At 45.9% G+C, this 22,139-nt stretch overlaps 1 protein-coding gene across 2 annotated transcripts in view; it reads right to left on the bottom strand.

Annotated features, from left to right (window-relative positions):
- Positions 1-22,139, bottom strand: part of TPP2 (tripeptidyl peptidase 2) — a gene marked incomplete at both ends in the record, with an annotated part of 48,541 nt that overhangs the window by 5,152 nt on the left and 21,250 nt on the right. The window contains 17 exons of one of the 2 annotated variants that reach the window (XM_084234362.1): positions 1,611-1,741; positions 1,927-2,023; positions 2,942-3,093; positions 7,514-7,552; positions 9,272-9,350; positions 9,605-9,849; positions 11,168-11,305; positions 12,056-12,152; positions 12,716-12,816; positions 13,055-13,171; positions 14,197-14,351; positions 15,293-15,399; positions 16,904-16,980; positions 17,269-17,426; positions 18,064-18,232; positions 18,758-18,873; positions 19,644-19,792. In XM_084234362.1, the coding sequence (XP_084090488.1) occupies positions 1,611-1,741; positions 1,927-2,023; positions 2,942-3,093; positions 7,514-7,552; positions 9,272-9,350; positions 9,605-9,849; positions 11,168-11,305; positions 12,056-12,152; positions 12,716-12,816; positions 13,055-13,171; positions 14,197-14,351; positions 15,293-15,399; positions 16,904-16,980; positions 17,269-17,426; positions 18,064-18,232; positions 18,758-18,873; positions 19,644-19,792 (2,127 nt within the window). The remainder of the gene's footprint in view (positions 1-1,610; positions 1,742-1,926; positions 2,024-2,941; positions 3,094-7,513; positions 7,553-9,271; positions 9,351-9,604; positions 9,850-11,167; positions 11,306-12,055; positions 12,153-12,715; positions 12,817-13,054; positions 13,172-14,196; positions 14,352-15,292; positions 15,400-16,903; positions 16,981-17,268; positions 17,427-18,063; positions 18,233-18,757; positions 18,874-19,643; positions 19,793-22,139) is intronic. The other variant, XM_084234361.1, reaches the window with a different exon arrangement.

Genomic DNA, 22,139 nt, shown 5'->3' with positions numbered 1-22,139 from the left:
AGGAGCCAAGCCCCATTCTTACTCCCATGATGAGAGGGAAGACAGAGCTGGATTAGTGGGGCAGGGCCGCAGGCTTCAGCACCCTGACCATCCTGCCTGCTCCTCGCTGCCCATAGAAGGGCAGGAGGATTCAGGATCCAGGGGGCATGCCGGTGGCGCAGTGCTGTGCTGCAGTCCTGGATTCAGTTCCCCAAAGAGCTCTTCTATCTTCTGATCCAAGACCAAATCCTACTCATCTGGAATATTTCCTCTAATTTTATGGTGACCTGCTTGGATTAAATAAATAATCCACACGCCTTCCCCCACTCAAAAGCAAATGCAGCCTCCTTCCGGTGGGCTGTCAAATGTGAACTTCTGAGTGTCCCTCTCGATCGCGTCCTACCTAGTGGTCTCCCCTGCTGTGCCAGACTGCGTGTTTCCTAGGAGTGTCTTGCTCCTGTTCACATCCCCTCCCCTGAGTACTGCTTTACCTACGTGTTTGCTCAGTAACACCCCTGAGCCAGCTCTACCAGGTACTGATGGGGGTGGTGGTGGCCACATTTTAGGAAGCAACTTGAAAGATACACGTTAGTGGCTAAGTGAACTGTAGTTCAAATTTTATCATTAAAACTTTCTAGATCACCTACAAACAGTGCCATTTTTAAGACGGAAAAATAGCTATTGTAATTTTTCACATAGAAGCAATTTAAGTGAAAGCAGCTTTGCACGGAGATGAGAAGTCAAGCATAAGTCAGGTGTTCCTTGTCAACAGGTAAAACCTAGAGGAACAGGCTCTCCCGTGAGCACCTCGTGTGGAGCACAAGGCCCAGATGCCCTCAGCTCGCATCTTTGCTCAGCCCAGCCTGTCTGAGCCCATTTCAGTCTGGATAAAGCAAAGGCCTGAAGCAAATACCGCAGTTACAGGGTAGACAAAACTGATCCAGTTGCCAGAAATGTAAAAACCGCTGCCATCTTAGGATTTCTGCAGTTTTATGGCTTCTTTCTAGTTTCATCACGGTGTATCTAAAATCCCTTATGACTGTAAGCTCAGAGCCAGGACCTCATTTTATTATTACTTTTTGATCGACCCCGAGGCCAGTGTCTGAAACAAACAGTGAGCAAAGCACCAGCAAATCTGAAAACCCACCGTCCACTTCTGGCTCACTTCAGCCTGGAGCTGATGTTTTTTACTGAACGGTGCCCTTCAGAAAGAGCCACGATCTCGGGAGGGGCCACAGCAAAACGAGCCGCACTCGCGCGCCTTCCCGCACACGGGGTGCGGCCGCGGGTCAGGCCGGTGGCGCCAGGAGGCTCCGGGAGGCCGCCAAGCAGGGTGCGGGGAGCCGGGGTGCGGGGAGCCGTGCGTGCCGGGGCCAAGAGGCCGCAGGGGAGGGGACCTGGGGGCGCGGGGGCTGCAGGGCGGGGGCCCCGCGACGGGAAGGCCGGGCTGGGGAGCCGCCCCGCCCCGCGCTGAGGGGAGAGAAGCGGGCGCCTCCCCAGCCCGGGCCTGCGCCCCCGCCGTCCCCTGCTGGGGGGGGTGGGGGGGCCCCCACGAGGGGCGCGCCCCGGAGGGGGCTGGGGGGCGGGCGCCCGGGGGGGAGAGGCAAGGACGAGTATTTACTGGTAGGTACTTTTTTATCGTCGCCGCGTCGGGCCTGGGGTCCGTCTTCATGGCCAGGAACACGGCCAGCGCCGTCTGGTCCACGTGCGCGATGACGGCGTTCGCGGCCTCCACGATCTCGCTCAGCCGCTTCAGGCGCTCCTGGGGGGCACGGGCCGGGTCAGGGGCGCCGGGGCGTTCTCGGGGCGCCGCAGGCGAGAGGCGGACGCGGCCTCCCCCCCCACCCCACCATGGAAACGGCTCCCCAGACGCGCCGACGTGAAAGAACCGGATACAAACAACACACACACCTGCCCCCCCGCCCCCCTCCCCGCGAGGGCGCCCACCTTCTCCGCGTCCAGCTGGTGCAGGCGCGCGACGTAGAGCGGCAGGTAGTTGGGGTACGTGTCCTTCAGCTCGTTGTAGATGTCGCTGGAGTCCAGCCTGCGGGGAGACGCGCGGAGACGCCCCGCTCACCTCGGGCAGAGCCGCGCGTCCTCCCCGCGCCACCGCGTCCCCCCGGCGGGCATCGAACCCGCGCCGCCGCGGAGGCCGCGGACACCCCACAGCGCGGGGCTCCACCTGCCGCGCCACGGGGAGGCCCCTCTCAGAGCTGCTACAGATGTTCTTGACGTGAGGTTTCCCCTTTTCCTACATGCCCCCAAGATCACTTCCAGGGGTTTAAAGGCTGGTTTTTAAAAAGAACGGTCACCCACGGCCGGGTCCCTCTGCAGCCGGAGCAGCGAGGCTCCATGTCAGCGGGACGGGGCACCAGCCTCGGCAGGCGGAGCCACTGTCCAGTCCCTCTAGAGGGCAACTTGGCCAGCCACGACTTTTAAAAACATTTCTGAGGTAACGGCCGTTCTTCTGGGACGCTCTCTGATGGAACTACAGGACGCACACATGTCTGTGCCGAAGCACCTGTGAAGGCTGAATTTCATCCACGGGGTCATCCACTGGACAGTGGTTAAAACGGGCTCTGAAAGGACCAGTAAGGGACACAGGGAGTGGTGGTAACCGAACAGGAACGGGAAAGCCAGGCCTTGCCACCATCTGCACAGCTACACCTCAAAGACAGAGGCCGGCACTGCAGGACTCTACTAGCTTTGGAGAACGGGGGAAAAGTGGCTTCATTTTCTTTGCTTTATCTTCCAACAAAAGTCTCTTCTTCCCAGAGCAAATCAGATTACGTGATTAAAATAAAATAAAAAATATTCTTATCACAAAAGGTAATTGTAAAATAATTACAAGAAAATTAGACAGCCCCTGTAACCCTCTGGCCCGCTGTCCAGCTGACTGAATACAGCCCTGCCCAGACCACACAACGCCGGAGCTCAGAGGATTAAAAGCCAGTCAACTTACTTCGTCATCCACTGGATTTTAAGGTCTCGTAATGCTTCAGTAAACTCTTCTTTTAAATCTTTCTCTTTTTCTGCATCTTTTTCTTTGTCTTTGCTGCCATTCTTCGTCTTTGTTGGTGCAGGGATTAGGTAGTAATGAACAGGGATCACATCCTGAGCGTGGAGAGAGCGGAGGTTAACAGGCGGACTCACATATGTCAAACCACCACCGACAGCAGCTGACTCTCGGGACATGTGGCCCGGGCTGAACTACACTGTCCTCCAGGCTCCGGGGCCACCGCACATCAAACATTTCAATCTGCGACCAGAGTAATTTTCTCCCAAAGCAAAGTTCACAATCTTTAAAGTACTGATATTTCTTCAGCTCCTTTAAATACGGAAGGTAGAGCAGACTTCTCTCCTTTGGAGTGTATTTGGCACCTTTAGTTTTAGTGGGGACACTAATGACTAGAGCATACCGAGTTTCACATTTACATCTGAGAAGGAGAGGAAATAAGTTAGAATTAAGAAAAAGGAAAGGTCTTCTTTTCTAAGTAAGATCAAAGACAGTCCCCCCCCCCCCCCCCCCCCGGCGGAGGTGCTGCCGGGAGGAGCCAGGCCATTCCAGCCTCCCGTGTGGCCAACAAGCACGTAGGTCAGGAAACACTTCCCGATCCACGCCCCACACCCCATGCCAGGGAGACGGGCTAGGCCAAGGGGGTGTGGCACGAGGTAAGGGAACCGGTGTGCACAGACGGGCGTAGACAGTTATCGCAACGAGGCGATAACGCTCTGAGCGGCCCTCAGTGACCCCAGTGGAGTGAACCCCAGGAAAGAAGGGGAGGAAGGAGTATCCGGAGGTAGAAGGCCAGCACGTAAACGCCCGCGTTTGGTGCTGGGCACGCATGGCCCTAGCACCGAGTGCTGCAGAGAGTAGGGCTGACAGAACGCTGAGAAATGGTTTTTACTGCAGATGCAACAGGAGTGGCTTTCTGCACGCAGCGGCAGGACCGCAGGTGGCTGCCTTCTGCTGGATGACTCTGGCTCCTGTATGGACTGAGATTCTGGGTTGTTTTTAATAACTCTTGATGCAATCCAAAGAATGGATGACAGAGAGGAGGGAAGTAGCTGAGGAAGTAAAGTGAGGAAGTAAACCTAGGAGTTCGACAGGGCCTTGAACTAAAGAACAGGCTGCGGAGAAGGAAGAAAAGGAGTGGGTTTGAGACATTTGGTGCCAGCAGCAGCACAGCGCTTGCAGAACACACTGGGGGTGAGGAGAGCAAGACCCGCACGGGGGTAAGCGCTCCACACCCACATGTCGATGGGGGAGAGGGAAGCCAGAGAGCTGGGAGCAGCGCAGCCCCTAGGAAGAACCAGCTGTGGAGGGAGGGAGGCCGAGTGTTGACCGCACCCAGAGGTGGCACGGGCAGAGAAAGTGCTTGCTGACAGGGCTGCGACCTCCCTGCCCAGAGCTGTTTTGGTGGGCAGCTGGGGGAAAAGGCTGACTGAGGGGGATATGGAGAGAGAAAGGAAAGCCAGCAAGTAGAGACAGCTCTTTTGAGACATCCTGCTAAGTAGAGAACAGAAAAATGCGTAATTGCCTCCATCTCCAGCTGGGTCTTTACTTAGGAAAGTGATGCCTTCTCTCTTATCTGGGGAATGAAATCACGTTACACTTGCTAGAAGATCTGTGTGGGGCACAATAACTAGGTGTCCTCAATTTAGTATCATTTATAAAGTTGATTTCTCAAATTCTATCTTGGGGCTTACATTTAAAATGCTATGAAATCAAGTTTTAGGTTTGCTTTAATTAACAGTTTCTAAAACTGGAGCCAATTACGTTACCAAAAAGACTTTTACTGTCCTAATAACAGCTGCTTCAGAAAAAAAAATATATAGGTTGAGTCAAAAAATCCTATTGCAGGTCCCCATTTTTCCAAATAGATTTCTAGGTGCACACACTACACAAACACGCCCATCCCACAGTCCTCACAGTTAAATTCACGCCGGGGTGTCATCACTGCAGTGAACACAAGAGACCCCCTACAGCAGCTCTGAGAGCGCACTGGCATGAAGTCTGGACTCCAATCTCAGGGTGACTTGTTCATGGGATGTGAATGCAGACCCAACTGAGGCATCTGGGTGCCACTCTGTGCTGAGCCCTGGAGCCTGCAGCAGCGGCCCCACGAGATGGGGCTCTGCTCGGCCAGCTCCCTCGGGACCAGAGCTTCTCACCTCCTTCTCAAGGGTCGCTCTCCTGGGTGGGCACTGCCCCAGGCAAAGCCAAGGTCAGGGGTGTGAGCAAGTCAGTAGTTCACCACCCAGTTCACACAGGGACAGACTGCTCTAGCCTCACGGCACAGCACAGACGCTACACCTCAAAAGCCAAGGTGCCGAAGAAGGGCCACCCACACGCTCTGTCCGGCGCCACTGGCTTTGGAATCGCGCCCCTTGACCAGGAGAAACGTGGGTGTGTGGACGGCGTGCGCCAAGGACCAAGCTTGGGTTCACTTTCAGCTACCCGGCCTCCCCGAGTCCCCTTGTGCTCGCCTGAGTTGGGAGAGGGACCAATGTCAGGATGGGAAGCCTCTGTTTTATGAGGCAATTCCTGAGACTAGGAGGTAAGGCATTCGCTACCAGGGTTGTCACACAGAATTTAAAATCTGTCTCTACAGCAGATTCTTACAGTAAGTTTTAAAAACAACAAAAAGAAGATTCCACAAATTCACAAGGAATGTCAACAGTGTTCGACAGTATAGTTAGAAAAAAAAAAAAACAAAACAAACCCATCTGCCAAACCAGTAATGATTTTTTGGGTGTAATAACATAGCACTATTTAAATTTTGAGTCCAAAATTATTATTTTTTTAGTTTTCAATCTATTACTAACCATAAATGCAAAATATGTACACCATTATACAAAAGTAGATATTTTAAAGATGAAAAATTTGAGTGCTCAAGATGCTAAAAATATTCTTATTACAATGAACTTAAAAAAAGATAATATATTTTTTACATCAAAAGTTACTAAAACTGAGAACAAATCCATTGAGGATTATATACAAAATACTAGTTGGTATTTTGTTCAGGCAATCATATATTTAATTTTAATTGAGTGTGTGTGTGTGTGTGTGCGCGCGCATGTACACGCACATACATTATAATGTGCCTATAAGACTTCAATAATGATGACTTAAATCAGAGCTTCACATGAACTTGCACAAAGCAGGGAGAATGGGAAGAGGTGAACTGAACTGCAAGTTCTTTACACAACCAAACACCACATAGTGACAACATTCCAATTCATTTGACCATTTCCTTATTTATAAACCTCACCCAAACAAACTCCGCCAAAATCCCTAGACTACAACCGAAGGGATGGGAAAACAGAACAAGAGAGTGGCTGTGCCTCTGTAGCAGGCACCTTCTGTTTTTAGTGGCTCCTAGTCTGTCTCTTTCTCCTTCGTGAAAGCAGTGATTTTCAGAACCACTCAAAGACAGCCTGCACGCAAAATGAGTTACAGCTCAGTGAGTGTGATGTGCGGGCATAGCTCATTTTACTGTTTTCATTTTAATGTTGGCTGTGCTCCATGAGGTGAAAGTATGTGGTCTCCAAACGGGCCAAAAGTTCAGCTGACAAATACTGTTTCAGGGGAGCAGCTACTCCCATTTGGAAAGATGTTTCTGGGGTGTGTTTTGTTGATACCACCCCACAGTAACTTAGACATTTCAGTAGTCATTTTAATGAACTAATTTTACCTTTCATAAACGGTGATCCCTTGTTTCCCATTCTAGGAATTAAGAAAGACCGAGTCCTCTCTGGTCTGTTCCTTAACATACTCTTCCTCCCTGAGCAGAGCCCCCGGCAGGAACACGAGGCACCACTGGGAACTGACGGCGCCCACAGGCCTTCACCAGGGAACTCAACTGCACCTTTTTTTCCCAAGTACACTTGGAGAATTTTTCATGTGCAATTTGGTTTGCGGTTAGATTGCCTCCTAAGTTGAAGGAAGCCGGTTAGATCACTTTAGTGATGCTCTGGAAATCTGCTGGTGCTCTTAGTGTATGTTTTAATTTGAGGTCAGCAGTCCTTATTTCGGTTCTGGCTATATACACTGCTATTTTTGTCTCTGACCTTTCAGAGCTCAGAAAATGCAGAGTAGGGAATAGAATTTACTTCAAATCTTTTAACAAGATTTTATTAATCAAATTATCCAATTTAACAATGTTTTTAGACTTCAGATATAACTACTTTGTCCTACATACTAGCAAAAAGAAATCATACTCATCTCTATAGGATTTTAAATAGGCAATATTTCAAATATTACTCAGTTTCACAGTGGTAGTAAGAACTGAAGAACATTAACATTTTCTCTACACACATATAAATAAGGGGTCTTCCAGAAATTTATGGGAAGAAATAAACCTTTAGATAAGCAGTATGTCAACACTGATAAGCTAAAAGCACTATACTGCAGAACTCAGAGAGAGGAAACTAAGGGAAAGATTTAAAAAAAATCTATAATAGTGACAGAAAAAGTTTAATATGCAAATAAGGCTTTAAGCAATCTTTTTTAAGAACTGACAATCAGTACCTTTTTAAACTTTCCTTGTCGTTTTGCTGCAGACTGCCCCTGGGAGTTAGAAGGACATTCTGTAAGAAAACATGCATACTCTCCATGGGGGGGACACACCACTCTGGCTAATGTTCTTCCAGCTTATGCTCCACCTGCACGTGTCCCAGTACTTATGAGCGTCAGGCCTGTGGTCACAACGGTAGCTTTGAAAGAAAGCAGCATCGCCACTTTCACTTTTTAAACAAAAATGCACTCAAATATGCTATTCCTATAGGGGCAAATGTCTTTCAACCTTTCATTACAAAAGTTTTGTGCCATAAGAGCTACTAGAAGTCAAAACACGATGTCTTGAGCGCATCCAAGTTTAGCTGCCGGCCCACAGACCCTGGTTTCCCAGGACGGCTCAGCAGTCACACAAGCATCGTGTGAAAGTTGGACAAGTAAACGAGCAGTCACCTCCTAAGGACCCAAGTCACCAGAAATGCAAAACTAAGGTTAAAGAAACAATGTGTGCGAGCATAATTAACTCAGTAGCTTTAGGGTTTTTCTGTCAAGAAAACCTACCCTGACAAGTATTAACTAGTTAATCACACATTTATAATTTCATTTCTCAACTGCTTCTGAAAGAATACAGCGAGGAAGTGGTAACGGCCTCTAAATGACCAAGAGCATCCTTTTTACAAACAAAGCTCTTCTGTCACGCCCAACACCAGGAAGTAGACTTGGGAGCGTGTTCTGGGGGGGAGCCTCACTGGTGAAGCCCGAAGTGGGAGCAGCGTGGCCAGGAAGTGAAATCCGCCAAAAACAAAAAGCTAGGACTTCTGAAATCCAAGCATCTAAGAATTCCAACATATTAACTAGTGATTTACCTCAACTTATTCTGTAGTGCAGATCTACACACACATACATACATACCTTTGGGGATATGCATACATACTTTTAAGTATATATGCACACAGAGAGACCCCATGTGTAAATAGTAGAGACTGAAAAGAAACTCAAGAAGTACAAGGGAAAATCAGCACTTTATAAATACAAAATTCCCATGCTGTGCTTCTACAACAAATAAATGACCGGAGCGTCAATACACGGAAAGTGAATGTACTTGTTCAGATGTGAGACCTGCTCGTTTCATAACTTCAGTTACAGTTCCCAGCATAAGGTGGAACACTCACTCACATATTTCTAAAAATGAATGTTAAAGAGAAATGCAAAACTATAAGAATGACTGCTTTTTAGTGGCACTGAGTTGAAATAACTAATAATTAACTATATAAGTGTGCAAAATTCCAATCAAAGGTCTTTGGCCAAGCATGAAAAATAGTTTCATTAGAAAAAATCGTCTTGACTGAACGTTAGAAATAATTAAGCCAAGAGGATCGGACTTATTCCTATGCCCATAATATTGTATCAGTTATTACGTCAGTTATAATTCCATAAAATGCTCTAATTTTAAACACTTCATTTACGAAAGCCAAGTGTGATTTGGATCTGCATGTTTCATGGGAAGTGCAAGTATACTAGCGGTGCAGGGTGGGGAAGGGCCTGAATACTTAGTCTTGGGAAAGTGAATACTAAATATATTAAATACTTTTAAGTAAAACCAGATATTACCAGGAACTTGGGAAAAGAACCATTAACACTCCCCCCCACCCCAGGATGGTCTTCATTTTTACTCATTCTGAAACGTGGAATTCATTCACATCTTTCAAGAAATGGAAACTTTGGACTATGTAGTTTCAGTGTTAAAAAAAAAAAAAAACAGCAAATACTTACAGCTTTCTTCCCAAGTTCGGTCTTTGACAAGGTTAAGGATCCTGCAAGGTAGCATCCGGGCCCTGCCCCTTTAGGGATTCTAATGAGAAGATGCAAAAGAGGAAAAAAAAAAACAAGAGAAAGTTTCACAAAGACAATTAGGGGGGAAAACATGGAAAGAATCTCATTCTGAAATGATTCCCACTGCTAAGTTTTTAAAATCCAAAGGGAGAAATAGCCCAAGTCAAAATGGTCAAGGACAATACACCACAGCTTCAGCCTGAAGCCATGAAGAGGAAGAGCCCACGGCCCTATGCAGGCCCTGAGCTGGGCCGCGTCATCGTCAGCACTTACTTGTCGTCAGGTAAGGAGGTAACAAAGAAAGGCTGGTTGTACTTGGGCGGTAGCGTCAAGCTGCTGGATTTCTTTTTCCCTAGAAGTGCGAGGCTATGATTCTCATGGATATCTAAGCTCAAGGTATTAGACAACCTATGAGAAACGATAAACGGAAGATCTTTGAGACGTTCCAAATCATTGATTTGCTCGTGACGAATCTGCAGTCGAATTGTATAATCTCCTTTCTCCAATTTCAAAGAATACTAAAAAAGAAAAACAACATTTGGTAAAAATTAAAGTTCAACCAAATAAACTGAAATCACAGTAAGGATAAGGATAACTGAAATCACAGTAAGTGGGGAGGAATCACAGAGGCCTATGAGGCCCAGCACCTGTATATACACATTCTCTCTCTCTCTCTCTCTCTCTCTCTCTCTCACACACACACACACACACACGCACACGCACACGCACACACACACACACAGCTGCACGGGTGAGCAAGGACGAGCCAGGGACATCCTGCAATTGTCCCTGCTCACACAGAGTAAAGGACCAGTACCTGAAGCAGGGCTGACCCAAGCCCTCATTCTTCCTCGACAACTGGCTCTACTGTCACAATCTCAGCCTAATCGGTGTCTGGCCAAGACTGACAAAGCAATGATTTTCGATTTTGTGGGCACTCAGAGATGAGTACAAATCACCACTGAGAGTCAGCAAAGCTGAGGTGCTGTATAAGATCGAAGACAGAAATACACGTGTGTGCAGACCCGAAAGGGGCAGCTTCATATCAGCGCCTACGCCACTCCCCTTCGTCATAGGCAGGGGAAAAGGGAGCACCGGGATCAGGGAGCACAGATGGGCGATGCTCCAGTTCGTCCAGCACAGGACAGCAGGTCTGCACTGGCACCTGCACTTTCTTTGGCGATTTTAATGTCAACCAAAGTAATGCCCTGCGATAAGCCGGTCTGCAGTGAGAGGGGACAGGGCTTGCTTTAGAAAACCAGGAAATCACTCCTCGAATGGTAAAAAGAAAACTATCTGCATAAATGCTCATTATTTAGCATAAATTTAGCAATGGTGACAGGAAACATCTTATTTCTTTGTCACAACAGTTCAATTGGGAATAAATTTCTACACGTTCAGAGACCGGGAGGCTTTTCTCCTCAGGACAAAGCTCAGCCAAGGGCAGGGCACACTGCAAGTGCCCAGCGCACGGCCACCAGGAGCACATCAGCACGGACCAGGATGGTGTGGACACGCCAGCGCTGCACTCGCCCCACGTCAGACCCGGGGTCACTCCCAGGTGCCTCAGATGATTCACTTTCACCCGGGGGAGCAGGAGAGGGGGAAATAATGAACACTGAGAGCTCTTCTGGCCAATGCCTATGAGTGTCCCTGGTCTCCTCTACCCCAAATTTGACCCAGCTGGACCACAAGACTGAAGAGTGTCACAGGGGACACAATGTCACAACACAAAACCGAGCGCCCAGTGGTGCGAGCATCATCCTGACAAGAAATCACTGACTCGCTCGTTCAGGAAGCAGCTTCTGTTGATTCTAAAATCCCTGCCGTTTGTACCTGGTGTGGGTAGGCGTCCCCCGAGCCCATCTGTCTTTTGTTCTGGTCAAATATAATCCAGAGTTGGCTGTCAAATTCTGATTCATATAATAATTCACAAAGTAGTGGGCAGCTTGGAGTTACTTCCCCACTCTTGGGCTATAAAAAAATAAGAAGGGTTACTTGACATGGTTTACGTGATTTCTAATGTAGATTTGCAATTTTATTGATGAGACTTTTACATTTCAGTCTTAAGAATAATTTCCTGCAGTAACCAAAAATGCAGAACAGCCACTATTTGACACTAATGAAAGTTACTTCTCCTTTACAGACAAACCAACAGGCTATTTGAATTCATTAATAAAGTGATACATAGTCTTCAGAATCTCTAATTACTTTATAAAATCCAAATTTGAGAACTCACTGAAATCAATCATCCCCTAACATCATGAGCAAATTCATATTATTCATAAAGTTCTACTGAAATTATGATCTTACAGGTTTAACCGTCTTTAGCATTCATTCAATTTGGGTTTTTTCCTGATGTTAGACTATTTTGACATCAGCTTCACAACAAGCAATCAGGTGCATTAGCATGGTAAGAAGGTATCTGCCCTGAGGAGACACCTCACCACTGGGCAGGTAATATTGGACAGGTATCACTGAACAGGTAAACATTACAAAACTAAGGTTCAAAGGCCTATCACCACTACAGTATAATTTGTGACTTCAGATCTGAATGGTACCTTAGATTATTACAGATCATAATTTCCCAAAGAACAATTCCAAATTAACCAATGTTAATCATTAGACTCTCTTTCATTTCATAATATCCTTCCATTTTGATTTTATGATTCATAAAACTTGAAAGCTCATTGCGAGGCTGTCCTTTATCGTATAAACACTCACTTGATGAAAGTTATAGGTCAGGATCATCTCGTAAAGTTGACGGTTATTTGGCAAAACATCCCTCGAGCCTAAAGGTTTTGTTTTTGCACTCAGTGGGCTGTAATTAGACAATTGCACAACCGTTTGATTCAAGAAGTCAATTAATGAAACAAATTAAACTATAATTAACAAAATCTGTAACATATTACAAAGTAATAAAGAAGCCTTCCTGAACATATTCCTTCCAGTATATTCCACTGTCCTCAGTAACTCTTGTTCTTTATTGACTCAATCATAGCAACACACACAGCTGAAATTCTGCAGTATTGCAAAGGTAACCCTTTCATGACAAAAACGTTTCCAAGTGCCATTAAATAATTCTTGACATAACCAGGCGCCAACACCGAGAGGCTTGCTGACAGCGTCAAGGACAGGTCTCCATGTGCACCCTCCTGCCCAAACTGCCAGTGCCACACTGACAGCCTCATTCACACATGGCCTCTTAGGCCAGAAGCTGCTGGGGCTGCCTCGTAGAGACCTGCGGGGTTCCTACCCTGCAAAGCCATAAACTGACTTTTCCCCTCCAGCATTCAGATGGCTGTGAAAAAATGACTCTTCCCAGAAGGTCAGAGATCCCCCCCAGCTTCACCCCATCTGCAACCCTAAAACAGCGAGTGATACCGTAGGGTTTGAACCCAGCTCTTCAGGGTTATGCAGGGAGCCAGATCTTCATATTTCAAGGATGACTGAACATCAAAACGGTTGATTCCTTCTGATGCATGCTACAAGGGGATATTTACCAAATCAGTTTCTCAGACTTTATTGAAAATGAACTGTATTTTTAAACAATACTTCGAACCCAAAATAAATGTCTCATGCAGTCTATAAGCACCCATAAACAAAGGCATTACTATTTCCAAAACTACAGGTAATTTCCATTAATCTTTAAATGAACCAGTGATGATATTTTCTAGTAACACAGATAATTGACAGTAAAAATGATGAAAAGCTGGGACTTACAATGTTTAACTGAGGGGCAGTGCACACTATCCCATGGAAGGAAATGGTATAATCGATATTGACGTCACTCAGACTCGCCCACCAGCGAGCAATGCAAAACTCAATGGCCTTTCCACCCTGCAGAGAAAAATAAATGTGCAAACCCTTTCATTTTCTTTCAAGTTACAGAGTATAAATACTAGGCATTCCAAAGCAATTCTATACTTTTGCACTTAGTATTTTTATAGATAGAATTTTTATCAGTATGCTTGGCGTCGGGCAAGGCACAGTGGCACAGCCAAGGGCGGGCGTTCCAAGGCGCACGCCCGCGTCACCCTACACTGCTGGCCCTGAGAGGCCTGAGGCAGCACTTGAAAGCAGAGCCATAAGATAATGAAAAAAAAAATCAATCTGGAAGAAACTCAGGAGCTGAGGAAAGGTAGCTGAGAGGAGGAGGAGCGTGGGAGCAGGGGGCTTTGCCAGGCACGCCACAGTCGCGGGCTCAGAGCTGCCCGGGAGCCAAAGCAAAACGAGACCATGTCCACTGAGGTCATTCTGCCTGTTACTGCCACACACTGCCCTCAGCACTCAGTCTTGAGGGAAGTTTTCTGATAACTGGTACATCAGAGTTTAAGATGAGTCGCACGATGTGGACACAGACAATGCAGGGAACAAGTCAGAACTGTGGCCTGCGGGGAGTATTGAGGCAGTTCCTTCTGTGGAGGGAGCTCTGCTCAGCAGGAGCTCAGGGCCGCCCTCCTGCCACCCAGGCAGGAAGCAGCAGCCACTTCACTGTTGAAGCAAATTAACCTCATGGATTTTAACAACAGGTATTAACGAAAAAATCAATCTGAGCGACATGTAGGGAAGTCCTGAATAAGGAAATCACCTACTGTGTGTTAAGGAAACCACCTCAGTCGGGGTCCAGTTAGAAGGCATCAGGATCTAGCTGACCCACACTTAGGCTGAGTCACATGAGAATTAAAGAGGCCCGTATTTCATGGTGACCTGGTCTCAAGTGCCCCAGCTACCCCCTGCCCACTTTGGCATTAACAGGAATACAGGCAGCAAATACAAACTATACACTCAAGTTCAAATACTTAGTCCTAGCTCAGAGCAAAAACAAACTGTTTTAGCATTTCAAACTATAAATTAAAACGTACCAAGACAGGAAAAGCTTCCATCAGTGTGCCTTTTTCTGGAAGGGAACAAAACTTATAGAACTCGTGACTTCGGTAGGCTCTCTGCTTCACAAGCTGCACTGCATGAAGAACAAACTTGGCCGCCACCTCGGAAGAACAGGAACACACTGTAACTTCTAAAAGTAAGAAGAAGCAAGGGTTCAGAGAAGTAAGATGGAAAATGCCCACAAAATGGCTTAATAATGCCTACTTGCTAGGGCGTATAGCAAGGATAAAATGATACATTCAAAGGAAACGTATTTCCTAAAATACAAAGAGCCGACAGAAAATAAACCGAAAGAGTGTGGAGGTTTAGCTACAGGATGAAAGTCCATCAGTGTTACAATGAACAGCCACTCTGCAGATAACACCACCAGACAGCCAGCAGCCCGCAGGCAAACACAAAATACCTTCCTCAGCTACCTTGTTAGATCCTCTCTCCTGAAAGAGGACTTTATTTTGGAAACCTCTATTTGTCATCATGGCTGAATTCTCACAGGATCTATACATTCAACCTCATCAACAACGCCGCCCAGCCTCCCCCTCTTGGTTATTTAAGTCCTACACGCTTCTGACAGTCGGCCGCTGAGGCGCACACACCTATATCAGACGTATAAACTATGTTTAGTTCCCATAGCCAACTAAACAGGCCTCACATGGGACATTACACTGACCAACATTTACTTTTCAATGGCTTCAGCTTCAGTATTAATCACCCCCACATGCAGCTAATGACAGCCCACCGTCAGACACCCCAGGGGCCCATGCCAAGAGTGGCCTAGAGCTGTTGGACCACACAGCCCTGGTTCTGCTGCTGACTGGTAAGGCATGATCCTAAACTAAGTCAACACCCTGAATACTAAAACAGCTCAAGAGAGCCGAGATGATGTGCGAATGCAAAAACAGTACTAGATGTTTAAAAAGCCAGGAACTTAACAGCAAGTATGGGTACAGATACTGGGGGTGCAGTCATGAGTGAAGTGTGCACTACAGACCCATGAGCTCCAAGCGTCATGATCCCAGCTGAGAGACCATGTTCCTAAAGATCAGGGGTCAGACTGACTTTACTTTTACTCACCAGCCCACGTTGCACCCTCAGGAACCTCAATAAAATGCCTTCGAATTTGACCAGGTTTAAAATGAACGTCTGTAAAAGCTAGATCGTAATGGGATGATTCATTTACTCTGAAAAATAATAGAAAGAAGTGATTAGATATGGTACTCTCATTTCAAAAAAGCTTTATCAGCTCACGTGCACATTAGATTTTAACAGTTCATTAAACAGAGTGTGATTTTTCTTATTTTTTGCAATGTTAGCAGCAATAAACTCTGGATAGCCCACTATAAATGGTTTTCCTGCTCACTGTCTACTTTATAATGTGTCTGTAAGACACACACTCTTAAAAAAAAAAAAAACAAAACCTCTTTTATGGTTTTTGTTAAAGGAATTACACAAAACTCATAGGATTCTATAATCGCCAGGACCCACAAAGTCCAAAACATCAGCGCTGAAGGTCGGGGGCACTGCTGGGTAGCTCTGGGACTGGTTAAGTCACTCCTCTGTAGCTCCCCAGTGCTCCCATACCATAATGGCACAGTAAAGAAGAAAAATGCTTCCATAACACTGTTGGCAGAAACCAGAGAGACACGAAGGTGAAATGTGTCACCACCAACTGGGGAGACCTGAAATGTCTGATGAGCTGCTGCGGACAAATTCGAGCCAGCATGACAGACATTCAATGAGCATCTACTATAAGGAGGCGCAGTTACTAGGAACTAACTGTACAACAATCCTGCCTGTCACCTACTGAGCCACCTGAGCTGCATGTACTATGCAGTGGGCTCCATTTAGGAATGCATGAGATAGCCCCTGTGTCTCCTGTAGGCTCACAGTCAAAATGGGGTGAAGCAAATAACACACCATGTCAGCTAAAGTTTGTGCCACGGATGTGTAAAAAGCACCATGAAGCAGCAAGAAGGAAGACCAGGAACATGCCTACTCATTAAGAGAGGGAACCAGAGGAGAGTCACCAGAGCACGCACGCCGGTCCTTGGGAATCACGGTCCTGGTGGAATGCTGATTTGGTGCCCATAAAGAGAGCAAACTCTGGGTTTGAAGGGTCACTGATTACCATTTTAAGGACATGATCTTGACCCTTGGGTGTACCACCAATGTATTTGAAATAGGAGTGATACTAATGCGTTTGAGTTCCTTGGTTCCAGGGCAGAAGACAACATGGAAGGGGAAGAATCAAGAAAAAGCCGAAGGAACGAGAAAAACAAAAAGAAAAAAACTAAAGAAAAAGCAGAAGGAGACAACAGTATTCCCGAAAGACAAGGGGGCAATGTGGCGGCAGAGGGGGCAAATATTACAGTCAAACATTGCCGAGGGATGGGCAAGATGGAGGCTAAGATGCCCGCAGAGTGGGGGCAGTAGTTAGGAGGCTTCCCTGTGGGGTGGGAAGCCACTCCCTTGGAGGGGCAGGCAGAGACAGACGACATCAGTGATCCTCTCAGTGCCAAAGACGAACACAACGGACTATGCACCACCTTGAACTTGGAGCAAGGAACACAACTGAATTCTGGTTTCTGGTTCTGCTTATTTATCCTTTAAAAGTTCACATTATTTCCCAAATAGCCATTAAAAAAATTCCATGTAAGAGTAAGCTGTTAGGGACTTGTTACTTACTTTGCTGCTATAACTGCGGTGATTGGAACTCTGAACAGAGGGCCGGCGTTAGGGCATGCTATATCGTAGCCACACACCTTGAAAAGAAAGTTGTATCTCAGTATCAGTCAACAAGCTTGACAGGAAAAAAAAGTCAAAAGGTAACCTACTCACAGAACAAATCAATCTAATACTTGAATTTAAAAACCCGAAGCACAAGTTGACATCAGTTTTCTGATGCTGGGTCATGTAATTCATGGCAAATAACCTGAACAAGTGCACGCAGGACAACGCTTGCCTGACTGACACTTATGGGCAAGAGCTGCCACGCGCAGCAGTTTAACCCGGCAAAGAGCGAAGGAAGTGAAAATAAAGGTCCCCAATACCTCTGTGTAATGCAATCCTTCTCTTAGGCCTCTGGGATCCACACGTATATTGATGTGTCTACACTGATTCATGAGTTCCAAATGGCTGGGGCACTGAACCCAAGATGAATTTGAAGTTAAAGCTAAATGAAGCTGAAGGGATATTTTTTCAGAGTTTTCTGGCAACAAGAAGACCAAAATGTCACAATTAGTATTTCTCCCATGTCTTCCCCTTTAACAGCATTTTATCTTCTATCAAGAAAACTTATAAAATGAGCGTGGGCAGCTTAAGGCCCACAAGGTGTGGCCTTCCAAAACATGACTTAGAGAGAGTCACGGACCCTGCCCACTAGTAGCCACCGAGACCCACTCCACACTCACGCAACAGAGCACACTCCCCGGGACGCCCATGCAGATACCAGCGTCTGACTGAAACGGAGGCTCCCGGATACGGCCATGAACCCTGTGCACACCCCGAGCTGAGGTTCTCCCAGCCGCATCTACTTCCCACTCCCCAATGAGAACTTTGTCTTACGCCCAAGTGGTGAAAGTGGGGAAGAAAAGGAATTTGAAGCTTTATTATCCACACAGAACACGGAATACAGCTCCAGGTCACTAAGGCCCGTTCTTGCATTTTTCCTGCCAGTCAGATGCCAACTGAGTGGCCACATTGGGATCCCAGGGACCCTTCCCTCTCCCCCAAATCCGTAAGGCTTAAAATAACATGGCCAACTTGCGTTTTCCCTGTAGAACACTATTCTATAAAACCATACATGGGAGCCAAGCGCTTCAGCTTAGCATCTGCTTCTTACTTACCGGTATTTTCTGGAAATACAGGTTCAATGCCAACACCATGATCTGAAGGGGCAGCCACCTGAACAGGATCTCGGAGGTAGATGCCACGATTATTTCCAACAGTAACAGTGAAACCTAATTTATTAGCAAATGATGTATTCTGAACGAGGTAGTCATATGCTTTATCAACCTAATTAAAAGAATACAAATAGTAAGGTTGGGGCATGAAAATATTTAGTTGTAAATTATCCATCTGGTTTTAGTTGGAGCAAAATATGAGCAAAAAGTTAGTTTCTACGTTCACCTTTCTAAACGACTTAGTAACTCCAATAAAGATGGCAATTCTACCTTTTTAGGCAGAAAATACCAGTCTAACCAATGCAATCACTTTCCACTCCACTCTCTTCATACTATAGTCCCATGTGACCACAGTCAGGAACACCTGCAGAGGTCTGACCAGCTTTTATCCTCTGCCCCTGCGCTGAATTTCTACCCACTTCATGTCCTACATTTATATATATTTCCCTATCTTAGTGCAACAAGATAAGATATAGTTGTCTGAACTATAAATTTGTTTTCCTACCCTCTTTGCTTACAATCCAGAAATTACTCTGGTCATACCCGACTCTCCTTATGTAAAAGGAAATCTCACTTAGCAATAGCCAAGGTCTTATCTCAATGATTTACATGCTATTTTTCAAACAAACAGCAATACCTGAATGATACCATGCCCTTGGGCAAATACTTCTATATTGTCAGCCTTCACTGCAGTGTTTTCCAGAGCTCTTCTGACTGAATGAACCGTGTAGTTAACATTATTTGCTTTCAGACCTAAGATCCAAAAAAAAAATATAAAGGGTAGTGTTAAGAGAACTTGCAATCTGAAACCCTGTTATCCTCTCCAGTACAGACCACAGGCACAATCTCCGACCTTCTTATGTCTTATGTTTCAGCACTGATTTTTTTTCAACATTTGTTGTTTTTTAAACAGAACTAAACCACCTGGCTCAAACTGGTAACATTACCCAGAGACCTCACTCAACAAAAGTCACCGTGTGCCACTACGCAAAGGCGCCACACAAGCTGCGCAGAGCTGGTGCGAGGGTATGAGGCCGATGCGAATGGCGCGCAGGTGACATCTTGTTTATAACACTGCTGTCAGTCGGTAGGGTGGCTGGCAGAGGTTTTCAACCCCACTGCATGTTACAGACACCAAAAGATCTTAAAAACAAAATGGCAAAACAGATGCTGAGGCCTCACCACAGACCAATTGGAACAAAACCTTTTGAGACCAGATCCAGGCACTGAGATAGATTAAAATTTCCCAGGGTGGTGCCAGGGAACAGTCAACAGTTTAACTGTCCAGATACTTGCCATTTAACCTAACTAGCAATAAATCATAGCCTTTAGAACCAAGGCTAAGGTGAACTCTAAAACGATACATTTAAAATCCATTTTACAATGCCACTTTTATTTCATTAAGAAAAGCAATACAAAAGTGATTGAGGTACATGTGGAACAGTCAAAATTTACCATCTCTTTACTGGAAAGTTACAAGTGGAAGTCAGTTAGCCGTGGAGCGTGCTAAGCAGCGTCCTTACCTGAAAGTACTAGGGCGATGCCTCCACACGCATTGGGAGAAGACATGGATGTCCCGTTCATGAGCTGAGTCCCTCTCAACGTCCAGTTTGGGACAGAAGCAATGGCTCCTCCGGGGGCACTGATACTCACTCCAAGGGCCCCATCAGCGCTGGATGCAAAGCCATGAAAGTTTGCTTATGATGGCGAAAACCAGACGCCCATGGGGAGTTATGAAAAGGCCACTGGTCAGATACATTTCAGGGCAGGACCAGGGCCATGTGCTGTCACTGGAGTCAACATTTCCCCTTTGTGCAGCGATTCTCTTCCTTGTCAGTGAACAATGTCCGTGTGAGCGTGTGCACGTATGTGTGTGTGTGTGCGCACATGTGTATGAACCTGGGCTTATGTTGGGAAGGTGAAAGATGGCAGGTATATTTACATAGAAGGAAAATAAATGACTGCCTCTGCTCAGACTCTCTGAATGACAAGCAGAAGTTTTACCCTTTGTCTGAAGCCTAATACAGCATGGCCAACAGAAATATGTATAAATAATAGACACAGAGAACCCTAAAGACTCTGCTAAAAAACTAACTGAAACAATGTATCATTTCAGTAAAGTAGAAGGCTACAATATCAGTACACAAAAATCAGTTGCTTTCCTATATGCAAACAATGAGGTAGAACAATAACAAAGTAAGAAAATGAACCCATCTACTGTTACATACAAACACACACAAATAGCTAGGAGTGCACTCAACAAAAGAGGAGAAGGACCTATACAAAGAAAACTCTGAGATATTCTTAAAAGAAATAGAAGAAAACAAAAGAAATGAAAGGATACTCCCTGCTCATGGACTGGAGGGATTAATATTGTCAAAATGGCCCTCCTACCCAAAGCAATATACAGGTTCAGTGGAATCCTTATCAAAGTTTCAGCGGCATTCTTCACTAGCATAGAGCAAACATTACTGAAATGCATATGGAATCACAAAAGACTGCAAACAGCCAAAGCAATCCTGACAAAAAGAGGAAGAATAGTAGCATAACACTTCCAGGCGTCAATCTATTCCAGAAAGCTATAATAGGCACACCAGCATGGTACTGGGGAAAAAAAAAAAAAATAAGAGAGACACATAGACACTGTAATAGAATTGCAACTCCAGAAATAAACCCAGACCTCTGTGGACAGTTAATCTATGAAAAGGAGGCAAGAATGTAACATGGATAAAGGAAAGCCTCTTTAATAAGTGGTCCTGGGAAAACTGGGACAGTTTCATGCAAAAATTAAACCAGAACACTATCTCAAACCACACACAAAAATCAACTCAAAAGGGGTAAGAATTGGAACCATAAATACATAGAAGAAAACAGGCAAAACACCCCACAACACTGGCTTCAGTGATGTATCTGTGGGTTCATCTCCAGCAGCAAGGAGGCAGAGAACAGAAACATTGGGGTACATCAATCTCAGAAGCTTCTGCACAGCAAAAGAAACTGTTACTAAAGAAGACACCCTACTGAATGGAGGTAATACCCGCACACCTTACCGTGCAAGGGTTGAGACACGACCTATGGGGCTGTCCATAGCCACTGCAGCACGGGTTTGATCCCCGGCCAGAGAGCTGCCCAGATGGCACGGCAGATGGCTCCTGCCTCACCTGCTGCTCCCCTCAGCAGTGGATTTCAGTCATTCTGCCTGTTCTGTTCCCCACTCTGTCTCTGGTGAATCCTCTCACCCTCCCATCTCTGGCCTGTACCCCAGTTCTTGTATGCATAGATAAATCATTAAAAAAAAAATAAACTCCACACAAAAAGACTCAACTGACAACTCAACTCTATATAACTCAACAACAACAAAAAAACACCCAATCAAAAAATGGACACAACAGCTTTCCAAATACAACATACAGATGGCCAGCAGGCACATGAAAACATGTTCCTCATCACTTATTGTCAGGGAAATACAAAGCAAGACCACAAGGCTCCTTACACATGGAAGACTGGCCCATATCATAAAGACCAGAGACAACAGGTGCTGGTGAGGATGTAGAGAAAAAGGAACTCCTGCACTCCACTGATGGGGATGGAGACGGGTCCGGCCTCTAAGGAAAACAGTATGGAAGTTTCTCAGAAGGTTAAAAAATGGGTCTAACGTATGTACAGCACAGCAATCCCACTCCGCGATGACCCACCTGAAGAACACACACACATTACTTTGAAGGGAAACATGCACTCCCCTGTCAGCTGCAGCACTATTCCCAACAGCCAAGCTATGGAAACACCGTAAGTGCCCAAACACAGACGAGATCAGGAAGATGCGGTATATATGTGCGTATGTATGTGTGTGTACACCCCTCCCCACCCCCCACACACAATGTACTATCACAGAGCTATGAAAAAAGATAAACTTTTGCCATTTGTTGCAACATAGATGGAGGTGATTATGCTAAACAAAATAAGAAGACAGACGCTGGATAGTGTCACTTGAAATATAGAAAAGCCAAACAAAGGGTCAG

The sequence above is a fragment of the Talpa europaea genome (assembly GCF_964194135.1).
Source record: "Talpa europaea genome assembly, chromosome: 6".
NCBI lineage: Eukaryota > Metazoa > Chordata > Mammalia > Eulipotyphla > Talpidae > Talpa > Talpa europaea.
This window is presented reverse-complemented; position numbering and strand designations above follow the sequence as displayed.